The sequence below is a fragment of the Pogonomyrmex barbatus genome, unplaced genomic scaffold (assembly GCF_055798465.1).
Source record: "Pogonomyrmex barbatus isolate J1 unplaced genomic scaffold, ASM5579846v1 scaffold9, whole genome shotgun sequence".
Taxonomy (NCBI): Eukaryota; Metazoa; Arthropoda; class Insecta; order Hymenoptera; family Formicidae; genus Pogonomyrmex; species Pogonomyrmex barbatus.
The window spans coordinates 1,759,957-1,780,000 of NW_028297193.1; the positions used below are offsets into that span (position 1 = coordinate 1,759,957).

At 39.7% G+C, this 20,044-nt stretch overlaps 2 protein-coding genes across 10 annotated transcripts in view; one reads left to right on the top strand and one right to left on the bottom strand.

The window, feature by feature from the left end:
- Nucleotides 1-20,044, bottom strand: part of PMCA (plasma membrane calcium-transporting ATPase 3) — a 98,241-nt gene that overhangs the window by 13,151 nt on the left and 65,046 nt on the right. For 4 of the 9 annotated variants that reach the window (XM_089084713.1, XM_089084710.1, XM_089084709.1 and 1 more), the window contains one exon: nucleotides 2,793-14,311. The exons of 1 other annotated variant lie outside the window; for it this stretch is intronic. In XM_089084713.1, the coding sequence (XP_088940839.1) occupies nucleotides 14,090-14,311 (222 nt within the window). In that variant the 3' untranslated portion in view covers nucleotides 2,793-14,089. Of the gene's footprint in view, nucleotides 1-2,792; nucleotides 14,312-19,360 lie in introns of those variants that run through there. 4 more of the 9 variants (XR_016141284.1, XR_016141282.1, XM_089084718.1 and 1 more) reach the window with 3 other exon arrangements.
- Rrp42 (exosome complex component Rrp42) lies at nucleotides 346-2,805 on the top strand. The gene is made up of 6 exons (XM_011641392.3): nucleotides 346-675; nucleotides 1,104-1,303; nucleotides 1,383-1,548; nucleotides 1,617-1,811; nucleotides 2,083-2,238; nucleotides 2,337-2,805. The coding sequence occupies exons 1-6, from the start codon at nucleotides 619-621 to the stop codon at nucleotides 2,439-2,441; spliced, it is 879 nt and encodes a 292-aa protein (XP_011639694.2). The 5' UTR covers nucleotides 346-618; the 3' UTR covers nucleotides 2,442-2,805.

Here is a 20,044-nt window from a genome sequence, read left to right on the forward strand (position 1 = left end):
TTTAAATACGAAAATTTTTGAAATTCGAATCAATTATTTGCACTTTAGCTTTCTTATGCTATGTTTATTAATGTAAATGAACTTTAATCTGATCTAAGTTTAATTTCTCCTGTATCTTTTTCTAATTTTTAGAATTGAAAAAAATAACAAAAACACATTAAAGAGAACTATGTGACTAGTTGACATGACATTTTATTAATTTTTAAAAGATTAGATGAAGACTACAGATGTGGATTTAAAAATTTAGATGCTATTTTTATTAATTAACCAGAGTTTAATAGATGTTGTTTTGGAAAGGCGATTGGCCATTGTATTGCACGTGTCGCCGCTCGCCACATTTCAGACACGCGGGAGAACACAATTATTGAAGAGTACGATTTTAAACTGAAAGGAACAGGAAAGTAAATTGAAACACGTGGCTTCCGAGAAACGTTAAATTTGTTAAAGGATTATTATAAGAAAATCGAGATTGAATTGCACCGGGTTTACCGGCTCTCCAAATGAGGTTATATCGTCCTGTGTCAGTAACGTGTGTATAAACGCAACGAACATTTTATATCCTTGATGCTATTCTTGAGTTAGAAAGAATTGAGAAATTACAAGACAATTTCTGCGGAAATGGCTGAAACCCCCTTGAGTTTAGGCGAAAAGACGTTTATTCTCCACGGAGTTGACGTGAGTAAATAATGTGTATACACATGTGATATTTATTTTTCAAATATTAATTATCTCTAATTATATTTTACTTTTAACAATTTTGCGTTCATTCATTATTATTTTTCACAATTTAATTACAAAGAAAAATTTCGACTCCAAAGATAAATTTTTTATTAATTTGTAATTATCTAATCAGTTACAAGTAATGCAGTTAAATAATTAATAAAAGTTGAAGTTAATTTAACTTTGACAAATTAATTAATTTTTAATTAAATCACTTATATTTATGCAATTTTTAATGTAACTTAATTAATTTTATAGATTATTAACTTTAACTTAAATTATTGTTAGTTAAAAAGATAGATTAACTTATCCAATCCCGATTTCTTTATACATATATAAATAAATGAGTCTGTATATTCTAATAATTAATATATTGATTTCAGCTTGATTTGAGAAATGATGGTAGATCCAGATGCCAGTACCGTTCCATTGAAATCGAAACTAGATTGATGCAGCATACACATGGATCTGCAAGATTACGCATAGGCAATATCACGGATGTGTTAGTCAGCGTGAAAGTAGAGATTGACACACCATACGCCGAGAGACCAAATGAGGGCAAACTAGATTTTTTTGTAGATTGGTATTTCAGCATTATCTTATACTTGAGTTCTTGATTTAAAATATTGAGTATCTCTATAATCTTAGGTTACTCTTTCTAGCTCTGCTAATGCTACACCTGCATTTGAAGGCAAAGGTGGAGACGACTTGGCGACCGAGATAAGCAATGTTCTTTCCATCGCCTATCAGACATCGGATGTCTTCGATTTGAGACAGCTGTGTATCCTGCCGCATAAAAAATGTTGGAAAATATATGTGGATATTTTGGTAAGCATTATCGAATGATAAGAGTTTCTTTTTGAAAAAGTCTGCTGCATTATTCTTTATATTTTCAGATTCTCCAATGTGGTGGAAATCTGTTCGATGCTGTGGGTGCTGCAGTGAAGGCAGCTTTGTATAATACTGAAATTCCAAAGGTGATTGCAGCAACTCTCGATGGTAGCGAACCGGATATTCAAGTGTCGGACGATCTTTACAATTGTATTAAATTGGATGTCACAAATTATCCATTGCTAGTAACAATATGCAAGGTATGCAATAATTTTAATTTTTAAAAATATCTTTATTTTGCTAAATAAGTTGATATATTAAATTATGTTCCTTTTTTAATGTATGTTTGCCTAAAGAAATAGGTACAGCTTTGAGATATTTTTGTAAAAGAGGATACATGTGATATAATTCTTTTTTTACTTGGTAGTCTTTTATTAATTACTTTGTACATTTTCGGCAATTAAGATTCAACATTTAATTAATAGAAATGTTTATTTAAACAATTGTTAAACTGAAAACTTCTTTTAACAGATTGGAGACAACTTCGTGATAGATCCAACGTCGGAAGAAGAATCCTGCAGTATTGCTAGTATCCTTATGTCCGTTATGCCGAACGGCAAAGTGACATCTGTAGTTAAACTGGGATATGGCAGCTTGTTGCCTAGCACCTTGATTAAAATGATGCAGGTGATAACAGAGACTCCGTATATGTTGATTACCGTATGCTATGATTTAAAATGACTTAAATGAGATTTGCCTTTGAATTTGGATTTTCAATTTTACAGGTCGGCAAGGATATCGGACTCAAGCTAAACGAAGCTCTTATGAAAGGATTAGAAGAGGAAAATAAACTCGGTCGTATGAAACCCATATATGGCTTTCTTAGATAATCCATCCGTGCACAATACGTTGATTTCAGAAATATATTTTTTCGAATTCTTACTTTGGACTTATCAGGCTGTGCCGTACTTATTATTTAACTATTTACGTTACAGCACAGCGTTTTTAAACTTCTTTTCTGGTGATTTCTACACTTGCAAAATTTTATAAAGTTTCACAACAAAGAGAGAAGACTATATTTTTATATTTTTACCATAGTAATAGTATTCGGTTTAATTGTGCGTGTGCAAATATGCAGAGCATAGTATGTGAAAAAAAATCATTGCTGACTTTAAAAAACGATCTTCGTAAGGCGTTATGAAAGGTGTGTATATGTCAGTCAAATAAACGATACATGTGTATAGATTTCAACTATATACTATTATTTTTTAATTCAATAATAATGTCCCGTCTTCTAATTCGGGCAAGTACATAAAAATCTCTTAAAACCTCGATAATTTCGGACTCTGAAGTTTTAGCAGCGCTCATTTACCGACTTTGCATGGCATTTTCTTATTTTTTTTATTTTTTTATTTTTACACCTCGTGTTTTGCCCGAGGGATGCATGGAATATGTTCGACAATTCGTTTATTGCGAGCGATCATTAATATCATCATTGTCTTTTGCTCGCTTCGATTATATCTCGACAGGCGGATAATTGAGTGCACGATCAAAATCGATAAATGACGCGCATGCACACGCGCGCGTTGAAATCGGCTCTTGCCCAGCGAGTATACAGAAAGTAACACTTTGTCATCCACAAGAATTAACATTGAGAAAAATAATTTTCTGACGCGGTCATTTCAATAGCATTCCGTTTACAGGATATTCTTACGATCGTATAAATATCTTCCATGAAGTCAGTTCGTTATATAATGGGCGGGGAAGCGGGAAAATTCGCACGAAGCTCGAGCTGTGATAATGAAATCCGTTGTTTCATTTCTTCTCTCCCTTTTTTTTTTTTTTTTTTTTAACGATCCTTATTAAATAGAGTGGCTATTACAATGATTATGTTGAAAGTAGTGCTGAAAGTAGTGAAAGATATTTTTTCTTTTAGTTTCTTATAAATATTCTGTTCTTATACACAGTAATGTTTTTCTTCCTTTTGCGGATTTGTTATAGTTTGTACAGAGGTCCTAGCATAAGTAATTCTTACAAGGTAATAGAATCGTTCTCTAACGTGTAATTATACGTGTAGTTACAAGTTCGTCAACGAGTATATATATATATATATATATATATATATATATATATATATATATATATACTCGTTTTCATTATTTATATATATATTTATATGTATTATTTATATGTATATATAAATAATTGTTGCTTTCGAGAAAATCGGACATTCGATTTTACCAGCGGTGACATCGTCGAGCGACATTTAGTAGCCTCCCTTTCATTCTCACATACTCTCTCTTTCTCTCACACACATGCGCATATACATTCTCTCTCTAATTTTCGCTCGCAATTTAAAAACGATTGAACATGACGAGGATCGAGGATCGCATTTTTGCTATGACCATCAACGCGAAATTACTTTCGTGTATAAAATAGCATTGAAGATGAACGTATTCATCATAACAATGTGCATCGTGCGACACATTCAAGTCAAAAACTTATATACAAATTATATTGTTCGATTTTTGTGAATATAATCTTCAGTTCAAAATCGAGAGAAAAAGAATGCCAATTCACGATTTTAGGAATAAAAAAATAAAATATGCATTACATGCTAGATATACACATTAATTTAACAGCAAAAATATTTATTTCATAATCTAAATTCTTAGTTGCCCTTCGTAAGTTTTAATTAAAATAAATAGGAATAAAAAAAATATTCAAAAGATGCTAAAAAATCTTAACTTCATAAAACAAGTGTCTTTTATGCTTGAAATGATAACAATCTTCTATATTATATTCTTTCATATATCCATTTTGGATTCTTTTTCCTAAAAAATAATTAACCAACAATATACTTCAAAAATATGATAAAAATGACTCAAATGTGTCGCTTACGCACCTAAACTTGCTGATTGCAAATATAACTTGCGTGTTAAATCGAGAAGGACTGTTTGTGTACATGCATTTTGGTGGAAATTATTTTTCCGAGATTATTACATTACACTCGACATCCTCTCGTCGTTTCCATTACATTTTTACATTTTTTTATCTACCATTGAAGCTTATTTAATAAATAACAAATAAGACTCGACAACATAGAACATCATCTCATCCCTTTTTTCCGATTAACAATCTAAATCTTAAGCTACGTTAAGTGAACTCGCGGATTACTATCGTCGAGACACACGTTGTGTCATTAACACGCTGATTTTCCAGATAGAATTAAGATAGAAAAATTGCTAAATAATTCGGATTGAAAAAATGAAAAAATGTGATTGCAAAATTCGTTAAGTAACGTCAGAGATAATATCGTATGGTAATCAACGTGTCAACACTACCTGCCGCTATAAGCTTAGAAAAACTTAAATCTCGAATTTTTTAAAGCAGCTATTTTCTTCAGTCACTAATCACTAATCGCCATTCTAAATCGCAATTTATCAACAATTATGAAATTATCAATGTAAGAGTAAATTGTATATGCCTTCAAGAAGGAAGTATTTAAGCATAATCTCAAAAATCAGTTTATTGGATTCCTTAAGTACGTTAAAACTACTTATTTATGTATATAACGCCACGCGCATATATATATATATATATATATATATATATATATATATATATATGCATACACACACACACACACACACACACACACACACACACACACACACACACACACACACACACACACACACATATATATATATGTATGTATATGCATGTATGTATGTATGTATGTATGTATGTATGTATGTATGTATATGTAGGGCGTCTCGAAAGAGATGTGCACTTCTTGACATTAAAATGCAGTCACATTTTTTAAGTTGACTTAACTTTGGTCTCTTTTTGATTTGCAACATTAAATAATTTTGGTGACTGGGCTCCTAAAAAATGTCTTTCTGTTAAAATTTACCGAACGCTGGCCGTGCAACATGATTTATATATATATAATTATATATATATATATATATATTATTAAGGTATGTACATTTTCAAAGCCTAATTCACCAAAATTCTTTAATTTTCGATGACTCATAATTGCGTTATTAGCAATTTTAACGGTTTCGAACAAGGTACGCGACTTCTAAGATGTCCTATAGATACAAAGTAACTCATTTTAATGATTGTTGTAAAATATTTTCTAGATTAAGCGGAAATACAGCATGCTTCATATTTTATTTGCTTCGATAGAGATATTATATAGAGAAAAAAAATTAAGTGTCACGCGCGATTATTTAATGCGAAATATTTCACTGTGTTAATTACAATTTCTTTTATGTATAGGTAACTGTATATATATTTATATATATATGTATATATTTATATTTGTAATTGTATTTATATTCTTATATTTGCATTTTTCTTTGTATTTATATATTTATGTTCATATGTATATTTGTATGTATATTTATATATTTATATGTTCATATTTATAGTTGCATTTATGTTCATATTTCATATATTTATATGTTCATATTTATATTCATATTTATATATATATATAATATATATATATATAATTTGCTATGTGTCGTGTCCAATGATATCTGGACCTAATTTTCGTTCGAGATGCAGAGATATATTTTTCGTGTATCTCCTTCGCACACAAATCGTGAAAACTGAATGATTAAAAAATCGATGCATCGAAGACTATCCCGACTTTTTTGTGCGCATCTAATGCGAAAATAATACGTAAATTATAAATAATGTAATCAAATGGCGCGGGTGGCGATGGATGGGAAACGACAGAGTATTCGAAAAAGTACAGATAGAAAGCGCAGTGATAAATAAACTAAAAAAAAAAAAGAATCGATTCACACTCGTTCGACAACTGTGAATAATCGTGTATTTTATTTATTTAACGTTTAATTAGACTTTCGCAAGTTCCAAAGTCCACAGTTTTTCCCACACACATTATCTCTATTTTTATTTTAATGTTCATATGATTATACTATGTAAGTGCCCCTCTCTCTCAATCTCTCTCTTTCATATTCATTCGTTCATTTATTCACCCTTTCTCTCACCCTTTCTTTCTCTCTCTCTCTCTCTCTCTCTCTCTCTCTCTCTCTCTCTCTTCACACTCGGTTAATTGATTGCACGTCGTGAGAAACAAATCCGTTTTTTTTCTGCTTTTTTTCTTCCTCTTTATTATTAATTCTTATCTTGCACTCGGCGAAACGTAATTGCATAACTTCCCTAAAATTCACCACACTTTAACCACAATAAATAATGTGTGTTACTCGCTGCTTACTTAATTAAGTAATTTTACAATCGACGATTCTCTCTCGCCGCACGCACGAGACGATCCCTCGCCGTACCCCGTAAAAATTAGATAACAACAAAGATCCCTGGAGAGCTACGAATAAATTCTCAGTAATCGCACAGCGGGCGTATCGTTACTCCACGTGTCCGGTACATCGCATTGCACAAACATCCCGTTGCCGTTCGCTCCTCTCCTGTTCGCTTATCTAAATAAGCTTTCTTTACTACAGCCCTTACGTAGCTTGTCCTCGCATACCCGTGTTTTCTCTCGTTCCCGTTTAACAAGCGACCGACGTAACAATCCCGAGTTATCCCGATCGGAGAACTACAAATGCGTACATATGTATGTACATTCTGTACACATGCATATAGACACCAGACGTGACACACACACACACACACACACACACACACACACACACACCCACATTTATGTGTACACATTTGTGTGTACACATTTGTGTGTACACATGTGCGCGTCAAATGTCGAGTACATTTGGAAAAAGAAAAAAAAAAAAGAGAGAAAGAGATCGATTGTAAGATGGCTGTCTCGAACGTACCGCTCGGATTTTGCGTTCTCGCGATTCTCGTTCCCTCATTTACAATTTTCTCGTCGGGTCCAAATTGCGAAAACAATGGTATGCGAAGTCGCGCTAAGTGCGTAAGTACGCGCGCGGTTTCCACCCTCTTCGACGCGACTTGACGACACCGATCGCGACGATATACCCGGGCCCGCCGAGTAACCGACCGAATGACATTAGCGTTATCCATAAGCACGGAAGAGATACGCTACATGTTTCAAGAAACATCTCTAAAACTGATCATCGACCGTTTTATTTGAGATACATATCGTCATCGAGCGCATCCGAACTCCCCCCTTTTCCCTTACAGGTGCCTATGTAATTAATCCCGCGCGCGTATTTACCGTATTTAGAGAGAGAGACAATTAAACACCGACGCAGAAGTAAGTGACTTACAATGACAATGATTAGATTCATAGCGATAATCGTACGATTACTGTACATGTAGTTTATTTTGACGCTTTGCGACGAGTTTCTCATCGATCGATCCTTACTTTCTTTCATACGTAAGACGTAAAGTAGCGTACAGCGAAAGAGAGAGATTGTTTCCGACCCCGCGAGGGGGAGGGTCTCCTCTCATTTCTCCGACAAAGTCGAATTTTTCCTTTTTTCTTTTTCTTTTCTTTCTACGCTTGACACAGGCGTCGCGTCAATTAAAAAAAAAAAAAAAAAAAAAAAAGAAAAAAAAAACAAGAAGGGAAACAATCGCGAAGCGCGTGCGTTAACAAGATCCTGAGAGAATTATCCGTGAATTAATCGCGGATCGTGGCACGCGATATTAACCCGTTGGCTCCTTCTAGAATCCAAATCGCGTGCTCGATATATAACTATATACTTTCTAGGGAAGCGTACTATTCTGTTAAATATACTTAACGCTATTTACATTCTTAAGAGTTCTTTTTTTTTTTTTTATTCGAGCGAGCGAGAAAAAGGAACATTTTTTCTTTTTTTCTTTTTAACGAACGACTGCTCGAGAGAAACGCCATTGCTCGGAAGAGACACACACACACACACACACACACACACACACACACACACACACATGCGGGATCGTTATTATGCAACAATCGCAGCGTAATTAATGCACCGGCGCCAGCCGGTGACCTCGCAACAATCTCGCTGCGCAAACCGGAAGTGGAACTGTAAGGAACCCGTTCGTGGATACGACCGCCAGCGGGTTAATATCGTGTCATTTTTTTTTAATGTGACACACACGATCGCCGAGTCGATCCCCGTAGACGTAAATGTTGAATTCGAAGGAATCCGAATCCACAGCCGCGTATGCATCGCTCGACGTTGCACCACCGTGTCGCCCCGTGTTGCATCTCGATTTCGAGTTGAGGTCCTCGAGTTGAGTCCCCCGTTTTGCCTCCTGTTTTTCCCGAATTAACAAGTAAACGATGAAATCCCTTTCCTCTTTCTTTTTCTTAGAGGGTAGGAGCGGCGGGGAGGACGAGGGGGAGGAGGAGAACAATTATCAGAGTATAAAGCGTGGTAGAGACGCGCGTGACAATGTTTAATCGCGCACGGGAGCCTGGGATGCAAACTGGGATGCAACCGGACCCAAGAATTAGAGCGAAGAACCGAGGTCCGCGATCCGCACTCGCGTTTTCTAATCAACAATATATCGCCTTTCTATATAATTAATAATATCTGAGGAGAACGCGCGTGCGGACGACGGTCGACGTGCGGCGAGCCGATTAAAATACCGATATCGGTCGTCTCAAACGACAACGGATACACGACGACGGTTTTTCTTTTTTTTCCCCTCCTTCCCCCCTTTTCATTTCCTTTTCCTGCCCGAAAGCCTACGAAAGTGAGAAGAAGATGAAGAAGTGAAAGCACGCTGATCTTAGAACTTTCCAGCAGCTCTGGCGAATTTACAAGGCTCGGAAACGGTGAGAGAATTATTCGCTTACAAATAAATCCTTATTATGTATATATCGACACACACACACGGACAAGAATATAAATTCTACGACGCGAAACAATCTGATCGACACCGTTTTCTCGCGTCGTGTTAGCTGTGCGACTCGCAGGGGGCCCTCGATCTTGACGCTTTAACATTAACGACGGACTCCTCGAAACACAGTGAGCCTTTTCTCAATTAAAATACCAGTACCAATAATTATTTCTCTTCTATGCGATTCCAACTTCTCATTGTTGCCAATCGATAAAAAAAAAATCAATTATGAAAATTAATAATCTCAGTGCAAATTAATAATCTTATGTGATAACAAAATGTCTCTTTTCATTTTTTTATAATCAAGGTGGTGAAAAGAAAGTGGAAAATATCATTGCTTTCGAAATTTGTATCGGGGCGAAAAGGATTTCTGATTTTGTCGAAGAGTCGGTCGTTAAGATTAAAATCGAGGATCCCAGGGAAATACATCCTGTACATTCTCTCCCAACCGGGATCGTCCCGTGAAATGACCCTCAAGCTATCGCAGCGTCGTCGTCGTCGTCGTCGTCGACGACGAAGTCGTTTGTCTTCGTTATTTAAACCGTGTTAAGACATAATCGTCGGAGGTACAGCTACGCGATACTTTTTTTTTTTATGTTTTAAATACACTGCGCGAGAGAAATGCGTTTTCAAGTACATAGATACAATATAAGAAACGCGTTAATGGCGCATAAAAATATTCTCGATGCTCTTCTCAGTTAATAAGGGACGGGATGACTCACGCGACTCTTTGCTGATGATGAGCGAAGAAGGAAACGGAAACGAGGTCGACAGTTGGATGAATGATCGCAAACGCGAATGACAGGGATACACACACACACACACACACACACACACACACACACACACACACACACACACACACATGTATATGTATATATATATATATATATATATATATATATATATATATACACATATATGCGTGGATGTGTCCTATGTGTATACGTATCGTACTTGTATGTGTATCGAGGATTTAATCTCAAGTCACAATCGAGCGTTTGTTCGTTTTCTCCTTTCGAATCTCATATTCGCGACGTTTATTCCCGGACCAGAAAAGAATTGGATAAATTGCGTGCACGTTTGAGATCTGTGAACTCGCGGTGTCGTAAAACCATACTATAATTTGACTTTGGTAAAGACGAAAGGATATCCGAGTCTCCCGAATCAATTTTCGTACGTCTTTCAGATTATATTCTCCAGATCCCGGGGATCTGAACGAACTTTCACGATTGGAGAACATCGTGATGGGAATTCCACGAATTGCAGTCGTCCGAGTTGGCGTCTCTTCTCGGGGGGATTTGCCTGGCCGAAATCTTCGTGAAGCTAACGGCATTCTCGTCCTTCTTGTGCATATCTAAGCGCGGAAATAAAGGAAGTAACGATGCGGGCTCGAATCGTGATCTGAATGAGAATCGCAAGGATCGAAATGCGACGGTGAGGATGCGACGACGGTGGATTGGACGAGGACAACGCGACAAGATGGTCCACGTGGCGATGACAGTAATGACAGTGCACGTTTGTATGCGTATGCATATGCCAATTTGCTCCATGGGTGTAAGTAAGTGTGTGTGTGTGTGTGTGTGTGTGTGTGTGTGTGTGTGTGTGTGTGTGTGTGTGTGTGTGTGTGTGCGCGCGCGCGCGCGCGTGTGTGTGTGCCCGTGCATACGTATGTATGTCGTGTGTGTATGTGTACCATTTGTATACATGTGTCGTGTGCGTGTGTATAACACAAAGGGATACATAACAATACGCGTCTTTATTATTTGGCAGTGTAAGGCATATAGAGTGCTTAAGACTAGAATAAGGTGCAATAAATAGGCCTCTTAAAGCCTTTTTCAAACGAGAGAGAGAAGTCCTATTATATGTATATATGTATATATATCATACGGACCTAAAGAGAACTCTTTTACTTATACTCTTTTTTTATATTTTTTTTTTCATCCTTAATTCTCGTAAATATAACCGGTGACGGCGTAATAACTTGACTTAGGTACTTCGAAGACTCGAAAACGTTTTCCTTTCTTTTCCTCTTTTTACTTAACGTATTTCTGCGTGTGTTCACTTTCCTCTTGTCATTTTTCTCTCCTCTCTACGCCCGGTTTCTTCTCTCTCTTTTCCTTCTCTTCCCTCTCTTCCTTTCTTTCCTTTTCCCTCTCTCTCTCTCTCTCTTTCTCTCTCTCTTTCTCTCTCGCAAAAGGGCGCTTGAGAAATGAACAATAAGCTAAAACTACGAAATACGGCTACTGACTTCATGGAGATGCAACTTCATACGTTACATGCTATTCTCTATTATTTGGCAGCGGTTTTGCACTTAAAAACGTAAAACTTACACGAAGTATAATAATAAACCCATATTGCCAACGTTTATACATCGGAGTCCGGTGGGCGACGATGGCGATTCTCGATTATAAATCGCGTAATCGAGCGATCGCGAAATTCCATACCCCTTCTGCCATCTCTCCTCTTTTTTTTTTTTTTCTTTTTTTTTCCTCTGCTCTCGAGCGGCCGTGAAGAAAGACGTTTCGTCGCAATTGCGAGATACGGGCTATTTCTTCTGCGTGACGTGATAATGATATTTATATTTATATTTATATATATAATATATCTCTCTTTATGTATATATGTATATATATATATTTTTATACGCGCTTCGTACACGTGTGAATATATCGATAGGTCCTGAGAATAACATCGTAGTCACAGGATGAACGAAAATCTCATATTTTTTTTTGTTCGCTTTTTTTCATCTTTTTTTTACCGGCGTACCCGGGAGAGGGTGGGAACCACCCTGCCCCCGTTTAGGTCGCTTTAGGTCCCTCGGCGATGAAGCGATTGAAACGGTTCGTCGGTTAAACGCGATTTCTTCCGCGATCGTAAATCGTTATCGCCCTCGCGTGCGTCCGCCCCATTTCTTTTCGCGACCGTCTTTCGTTCTTCCTTCTTTTTTTTTACTTTCGATCATTCTCTCCTTCCCCCGTTCGCTGCGTACGTGTATATTTATATATCGTTAAAGCACGCGTGCACAGCGTGTGTGATTACGCCTTTACTATCAGGATCTTCGTATCGATTTAAGCGTAATAATGGCAATGTCGTGGCGATCAATTTCACGATCTGCAATTTTTCGGCAAAGAAGAAGAATCGGTGCGACTTCATGTAACATTCTCTTACCCTCCCCTTCGCCGTATCTTGCAACCTCCTCTCCCACCCCTTCCTTCCCCTCTCTCCCCGCAGGATCGTTTCTTTCTCTTCTTCTCGTGTATCGCAACGGTAACGCTAGAAAACGAATTGCATTTACACACACCCGTTTTTTTTTTTCGCTTTTGTCCTTCTTCCTCAAACTCTCTTCTCTCGGTAAGGCACCCCCAGTGCAAAGTATATTCACGGAAGTATTAGAGTAATATAAACTAGTGACTAGATCATCCTTAAGTCGCGCGCAAGAGAGAGATCGGGAGAGCGACAAAGGGAAAGAGAAAGAGTCGCGAAAGGGTGGGAAAGGGGAGGGAGAGAGAGAGAGAGAGAGAGAGAGAGAGAGAGAGAGAGAGAGAGAGAGAGAGAAAGAGAGAGAAGGTAGTCGTAACAATACGTTAATAGAAAAGAGAGAAAGAGAGAGAAAGATAACAAGAGAGACGGAGAGATACAAAGCGCGAAGAAAGAGCGAGAGCAAGGGAGAGAGAAAGAGAGAGAACAAGAGAGAGAGAGAGAGAATCTCACGGCGAAAAAGAAAGAGAGAGTCAAGAAGATGGAGGAAGAAGAATAACAAAGAGACGAAAGATAAGAAAGAGGACAAAGAGTCAAGAATAATTCGTACCAACTTAAGGGTACCAATTGTATCTTGTATATTTACATGTTTTCAAAACTTGACTTCGAATCTGTCTCTTTTCCTCCCTCCCCTCCTCTCTCTCTCTCTCTCTCTCTCTCTCTCTCTTTCTCTCCCTTTCGATTTCTGTCTTCCTCTCTTCTCCTCTCTTTTCTTCCGCGTCTCCCTTCGTGCGGCCGCCGTCGCGTTTCTTTCATACAGTGCGCCAAAGAACGAAAGGATTCGACAAATACACACACACACATACGCGCACCGACACCCGCACGCACATACACACGCACACATGTATACAACACGCGCGCGCGCGCGCACACGATAAGAGAGAAACACAAAAAGAGACGCAAGGTGGTACGGTGAGAAAACGTAAAGGAGGCGTACGTAACAACTGAACTGCATATGGGAGAGGCAGTGGTGCGTTACTTTGGGGTAATATTTTATAATTGATGTTTCGCACGGGTCGAGGATGGATCCGGCAGCGGCGACCGGTCGATCCCCGGAACGGTCTCGGGGCGGAATGATCGTCCTCGTCGCGAGAGGAAGAAAGGGAGACCCGCGGCGGGATGCCCCCGGCTCCTCTCAACCACGATGCGACCCCCTCGTTATCAACCGTAAATGGACCCTCCATTCCGCTCCTCCTTTCTCCCCGTACCTCCTCTCTTTCCTGCATTCTTTCTCGCGATTCCATCTCTCGTTCTGCGAACCCCCTGCTCTCTCCGCGAGCGATTGACGGCCACGGGGAGACGACGGGCGCGGGAGGGTGGCGAAGACGTCGCCGTCGCCGTCGTCGTCGTCATCGTCGTCGTCATCGTCATCGTCATCGTCGTCGTCGTCGTCGTCGTCGTCGTCGGCGTACTCGTAGTGGTAGTAGTAGTAGGCGTCGCTACTGACGACGTGGCGGCGTCGTCTCTAAACGGCAGTCTCGGTGTGACTATGACTCGAGAGCCTCTCGACGTCGATCTCCGGTATGGTGAGCTCGTCCGGGATGTTGTCGGCATACTCGATGCTGCTCGTCTGCGAGAGTCGTTTGCTCAGGGACGATTGCTTCCTCAGTACCTCCGCCAGGGTGGTGCTGCTGTGCTCGCCGTAGCGCGTGTCTAGGCCCTGCCGAAATGCGTTCACTACGCGGATCTGCAAATTGGAAAGCCGGTACCGGTCGGATAAGTCTGGCCTCGTGGGAGACGATCGGCTCCGCCGCGGCGCGGCGGCGGTCGCCGATGGGGGGGGGTGAATAAAATGACAGGCACACGCAACAGCAAGTTGCAGGCTGCCGGCACACGCACTCGAGATAGAGAAGAAACGTTCAGGCGAGATTCATAACGCCGCGACACACACCCTGTGCATGTATACGCGTGCGCGCGCGCGCGCGCGCGCGTGTGTGTGTATGTGTAAATGCACACGCGTATATACGCACAATGGATACGTATAAAAAGTGCAGATCATCCGCAAAACTGTCGCCCCTGAGTCTCATCGGGGGGAGGAGGTGCGCTTCTCCGTTACTTTGGAGTCTATATTTTTTTCTTCGAAATTTCTTCTTCGCATTTTAATCATATTATCGGAATAAAGATCCGTTTAAGATCTTTTTGAAAAATAAGGTTGAACAGAAGGATCGACTCCAAATTTGACGAGGCTTCCGTCAGAGAATAACGCGCCAGTCTTGGGGATATCCCGTACAGATATTTATATGTATAGCAACGGCGGGGGAATGGAATCGGAGGATGAATCGCGTCTGGAATGACAAAATTCGCTTGCTGACTCACCTTCAAGTTAATTCAATCCAGTCTAATTAACTTTTGCAGTTTGACGAAACGTTATTTAGATTAGATCTGGTCCGATCGTTACGTGTCAGCGGACTCTTTTCTTTTTTTTTTTTTTTTTTCTTTCTCTTTTGCCGTTGTCCGATTCACCATGAGACCCCCATTCGCTTTGCATCCCGCCATTTAAGATACGTAAAAACGTAGAAACAAGACAGAAAGCAGCGATGGCACAAGATATTACAGAACTAGCGGGCTTTTTTTTTTTTTTTTAATCGCCCGCTGCGGAACAAGGCATTGTTAAGAACACAAAGTTCGGAGCAGCTGCGTCGGTATGGCTGGTAGGAGAGAGTGAGGTCTGTGAGGGTTGCGTGTTCGTGAGGATCTTAGCGAATTTCGGCATACTTACTTCGAGATAGTGAAAGACAAAGAGAGACAGAGAGAGTGAGAAGGTAGCGACAATCCCCTCGTGATTCTTCGATCGTGTGTGAAAGGCGCTAGAGATTGACTTAACACATTGCGGACGGGCGTGTCGTTTTTCTTCGTGTTAAACGCGAGATTGAACCCGCTCGCTACACGAACGTTATTTTTATGCGCCTGTGTGTGTTTCGCAAAAAAATGTGACTGACCTTGAAAGAACGATGATTTTTTGCCCCGTACGACTGTCAAGAGAATTAATAACGCACGTGTGACTGCGAAATCCCACGCGCGAGAATAAAATCTCCGTCCCGTCCGAAAGATGTTAAGTCTGCGAAACACTTTCATATCACTCTCCTAGCATCAATTTTGATAACTCAAGACAGCTCCTGTGGAGCTTCGCAAACGTGGAAATCAATGATAGTCAATCCGTTCTTAGCGAAAATTTAAAGTACATAGTCGAATTTAAAAATCTTTTGGTCCACCATATATATAAAACCGTGATTATTCGCTAATGAATTTAACGAGACGTAAATTAAGTGGTTGGATAAAGGAAATTTCTTAAATTTAAAGAACTTTCGATCGGCCGCGCGCGTTTACAGTCAATCGACTAAATTGTGAATATTTTCGCCAAGAAGAAATTGACCTTGAAATTACGTCGAGGAATGCATTCCTACTGTCGATTACCACTTTTGCAGACTCGTCCCGAGTAACGTTCGTTGACCGTTCCGCTTTTACTCGAGTACCTCGCAATTCGATGATGAACGAATGCGGCCTGCAAAGAAATGCACCGTGTGTACCGACGTCGCCGCTCTGCAACTATGCTTGCAACTTGCCGCGCAACATCGCATGCACCCATCGACATCTATAGTCATCAGAGAAACGAAAAGAAAAAAAAGAAAGAAAAATGTTCGAGAAAAGAAAAGGATATTATCCGCGCTCGACTCTCGACATTCTGTGTCTGCGTGTCGTCGACGGCTTGAAGAACTGCGGAAGCTGCTGCCAGCAGTCGAGCTCGAGACGAGATGAGAAAAGAATAGGGAAAAAAAAAAAAATAAAAAACGATTAGATAAAACGACCTTGCGACCCCTTTTCTATGTGAGTACGGTATACGCGACAGATCGCCAAGCTGGAATTTACGCGACTGTACATGCGCGGCCAATAATTTACAGTCGATCGAGAAGCGTTACGCGTGCGATTCGCCTCGCGCGATCGACGACGACGCGTATCCAGCATCCGCAGATCCGCGATGCGTCTCCTCGAAGTTGCGGGAAAAAAATTTTTTCGCAACCGCAGATACGTGCGAGTTAAATATGAAAAACACATGAATTTGATGGAGGAAGAAGCTTGTATACCAATTTGGAATTATTTCGAAAAAATATAAATTTGCAATTTTCTCGCAAAATAAATTTCAGTTGATCGCTTTCCTTCATATGATACGTATCCGTGGTCATCGTCACGATATATCGGAAAGTAAGTTTCGGGGAAGACACGAGACAATTTTGCGGAAACTGGTCGTGGCGTCGAAGAACGCGGTACGAATCGACACGCGATAATTTTTATGCAGTCATACAGAGTGCGTCTTCTGTTTCTCTCGTAGCTTCGGAGAAGCCTTATCAATTCAGAAAAAGGAAAGAGAGAAAAAATAGAACAGAGAGAAAAGAGAAAGAGAGAGAAAGAGAAGAAGAGACAGAGAGAAAGAGACAGACAGACGGTCTGAGAAAGCGAGAAGAGAGGTGGAGCGAACGAGAGAAAAAAGTTTGGATTTTCACTTGACCAAGCAACGAGACACAGAGATGTGGGAAAGCTCAATATGTCCACTTTTTCGAGAGAAAACGAAGTAGGAAGTCGCGCTTTTAAAACCTGAAAGTCCTTGAATCACAGAAACTGTTATTCTTGCGTATTAATTCGTTCGGGAATTGAAAAATCAACAATTTAACAATTTGCCTGCCCAGGGAAATTTTTTTCATGTTTTAATGAATTCAATTGAACTTTTATTACAATAAATATGTAATAATAAAATATCATGTGATGCAATTATTAAGATTATTAATTGTTAAATAGCGCGCTTTTTAGCTTGTATTATTATTTAACCAAAATTTCAGTAGATACTTTCTGCTAATGACATTTTTTTTTTTTTATTAATAATGGCAAGAGTCAATTCATGTTAATCTCGATGATCTGAATCTTCAACATCGCAACTGAAATATGTTTTTTTTTTTTTCACGAATGAACGTAAATGAAATTTCCGTTCGACGAGATTACGTCATCTCGGTTCTCAATCCGAACTGTCTCGCTAGAATTTTATGTCTGACGACTGATCAATGCTTTGCTTTCTCTACTGGGATCGACATCATTTCATTGTAAGAACTTTTTACTACACGTACGGCTGACAATGATAGAAACTTTCTACGTGATTGCGATCATCTTTCCAACATTTCAAGGACTTTCTTCTATCATGTACGCGGCTGACCATAGCGAGAATTTTTCTACTGCGACCGGCGCGCGGATTTTCTACTTTTTCGAATGCGATTTTTTGATGACAGTAGAAAGCGCTTGTGATCAGACAAGCTCGTCGCGTTGAATAATTTTAGGACGCGAATCTAGCGATGACACGATGACGAGCGGATGATGCAAAACGTAGAGGATCGAATAAAGCTTCGCTCTTACCTCTTAACTCCATCCTATATATATATATATATATATATATATATATATGTGTGTGTGTATATACATACATATGTATGCACACTTTAATTTTCGATAGCAAACAGTAATACATGAAATTAATAAAAAATTCTAACGTTCATTTTTACCAACACAGGTCAACTTTAATCTCAGTTTAACTTACTTTTTATTTCCAAAAATCAAAAAACTAAATTAAATCAAGATTACTCTATATCGGTAGAGATGAACAAAGGAGGATGCGATTGAAGAATCGGATGTGTATTCTAAGCGATGCAATGAAATGCTGCCAGACTTTGGTACTTGTCTCATCTCTCTGTCAAGAATAACTCGTATTTGTTAACCGAAAAAATTTTCACAAAAAAAAAATCACCTTCTCTCTGAAATTTGAAATCTCCACTCGCAAGCGCATTGAAGAACTCACCGTTCGACGGTCCATCCAGCGATGATCATTTCCTATTACCACGCGATTACATATCGATGACACGCGTCTGTGACAATCTAAATCTGGCAACATACGTCCGAAAGAAACAGGATGCACTCTGTATGGCGGTTCTTCGACGATTTTCATACGTGTACGTAAGAAAGAAAGAAAGAAACTACACACAGCAGACCAGGCAGAGTCATCACAGCAGAAAGAAATCACGCCAAGCAACGCGAGGGTAATATCAAGCATCATCACAGCAAGTAGAAAAAAACAGAGCAACGTTCAGACAGTCCGTACAATACTAGAAAAAAAAAAAAAAAAAAAAAAGAATAGGAAAACGTAAGAAAAGAATAAGAGATAAATGGAACAGAAAGCGATTTGCTTTCATGCATTCGCATGCCCGGCAAACGTAACGTATCTTCGCTAAAGTGGCTACCGTTTCGAAGACCAAGGCTCTTCCGAGAGAGAGCTTCCGGTCTTGCGGTCGAAGACGGGGCGGGAGGGGGTGAAAACTCTGGAGGACATCTCCGCCCATCCCGTCCCGTTCGTTCCTTTTCTTCCATCCGTTCTTTCTTGGCTCCTCCAAATGGCTCGAGGGGCTGATCGCTGGTGCCGCACGCGCGCGCGTGCACACGTGTGCACGCTTCTCTCTTGCCCGATTTAACGGGCATGCACGCTATTCGGGTACTCGCCGACACACAACATTCAGAAGAGGCATACTTACGCGATGCGAAGGACGTCTGTCGGCGTTTCGTGGACGATCGGCAGTAGGCGGCGACGGCGACGGTGTGACCCAGCTACAGAGACCCCCGAAGAATACACCTCGGACACCCCCCTCGGGGCCCAGGGCACGCGTTACAACGCGTGCCCGCCCTCGTGCTAAATGCGTATCTGCTCTTTTTCTTTTCTTTTTTTTTTTTTCTTTGCTTTTGCTTTTGCGTTTGGCTCGGAACAACATGCACGCTACGCCAAGTGATGCGCACTGCCGATTATACGTAATCGCAACGGACGACGACTCTCTCAATGGAAAAAGGCGATATGTCGTATCGAGTTTCACGTGGACAGGATGGATAATCTCTGGGATGGATAATTAAGGATGAATTTGGAGGGAGGGAGGGAGAGGGGAGAGAGAGAGAGAGAGAGAGAGGGAGAGAGAGAGAGAGAGAGAGAGAGAGAGAGAGAGAGATTAAGAGAAAAAGAGGAAGAAAGAAAGAAGACGGAAATGGAAAACAGAAGGAAGCGTTTTCTGAATAGGAAGGAATTCAACTGTCGTATCTTCCGGCTACTTTGGAATTTAGTTCTTTTCCGCTCGTATATTCGGGCAGCTACAATCGCATTGTCGACTCAATGATTCGCGAATGTCAATTGCTTCAACTTATAGAAAATTTTTACAATTCCGCTCGTCAAACATGTATGAAGTACGTAACTTTCATTTTTGTTGCGATAGCAACATAAAAGAGCAGTAAAAATATTGCGTGATTTTGTCGAATAGATTTTCATCTCGTACGTTTTCCTTTCGCATTTCTCTTGGTTTTTTGAGAAATTAGATTGTAATCTTACTGGAAAGAGTCGATTGACCGA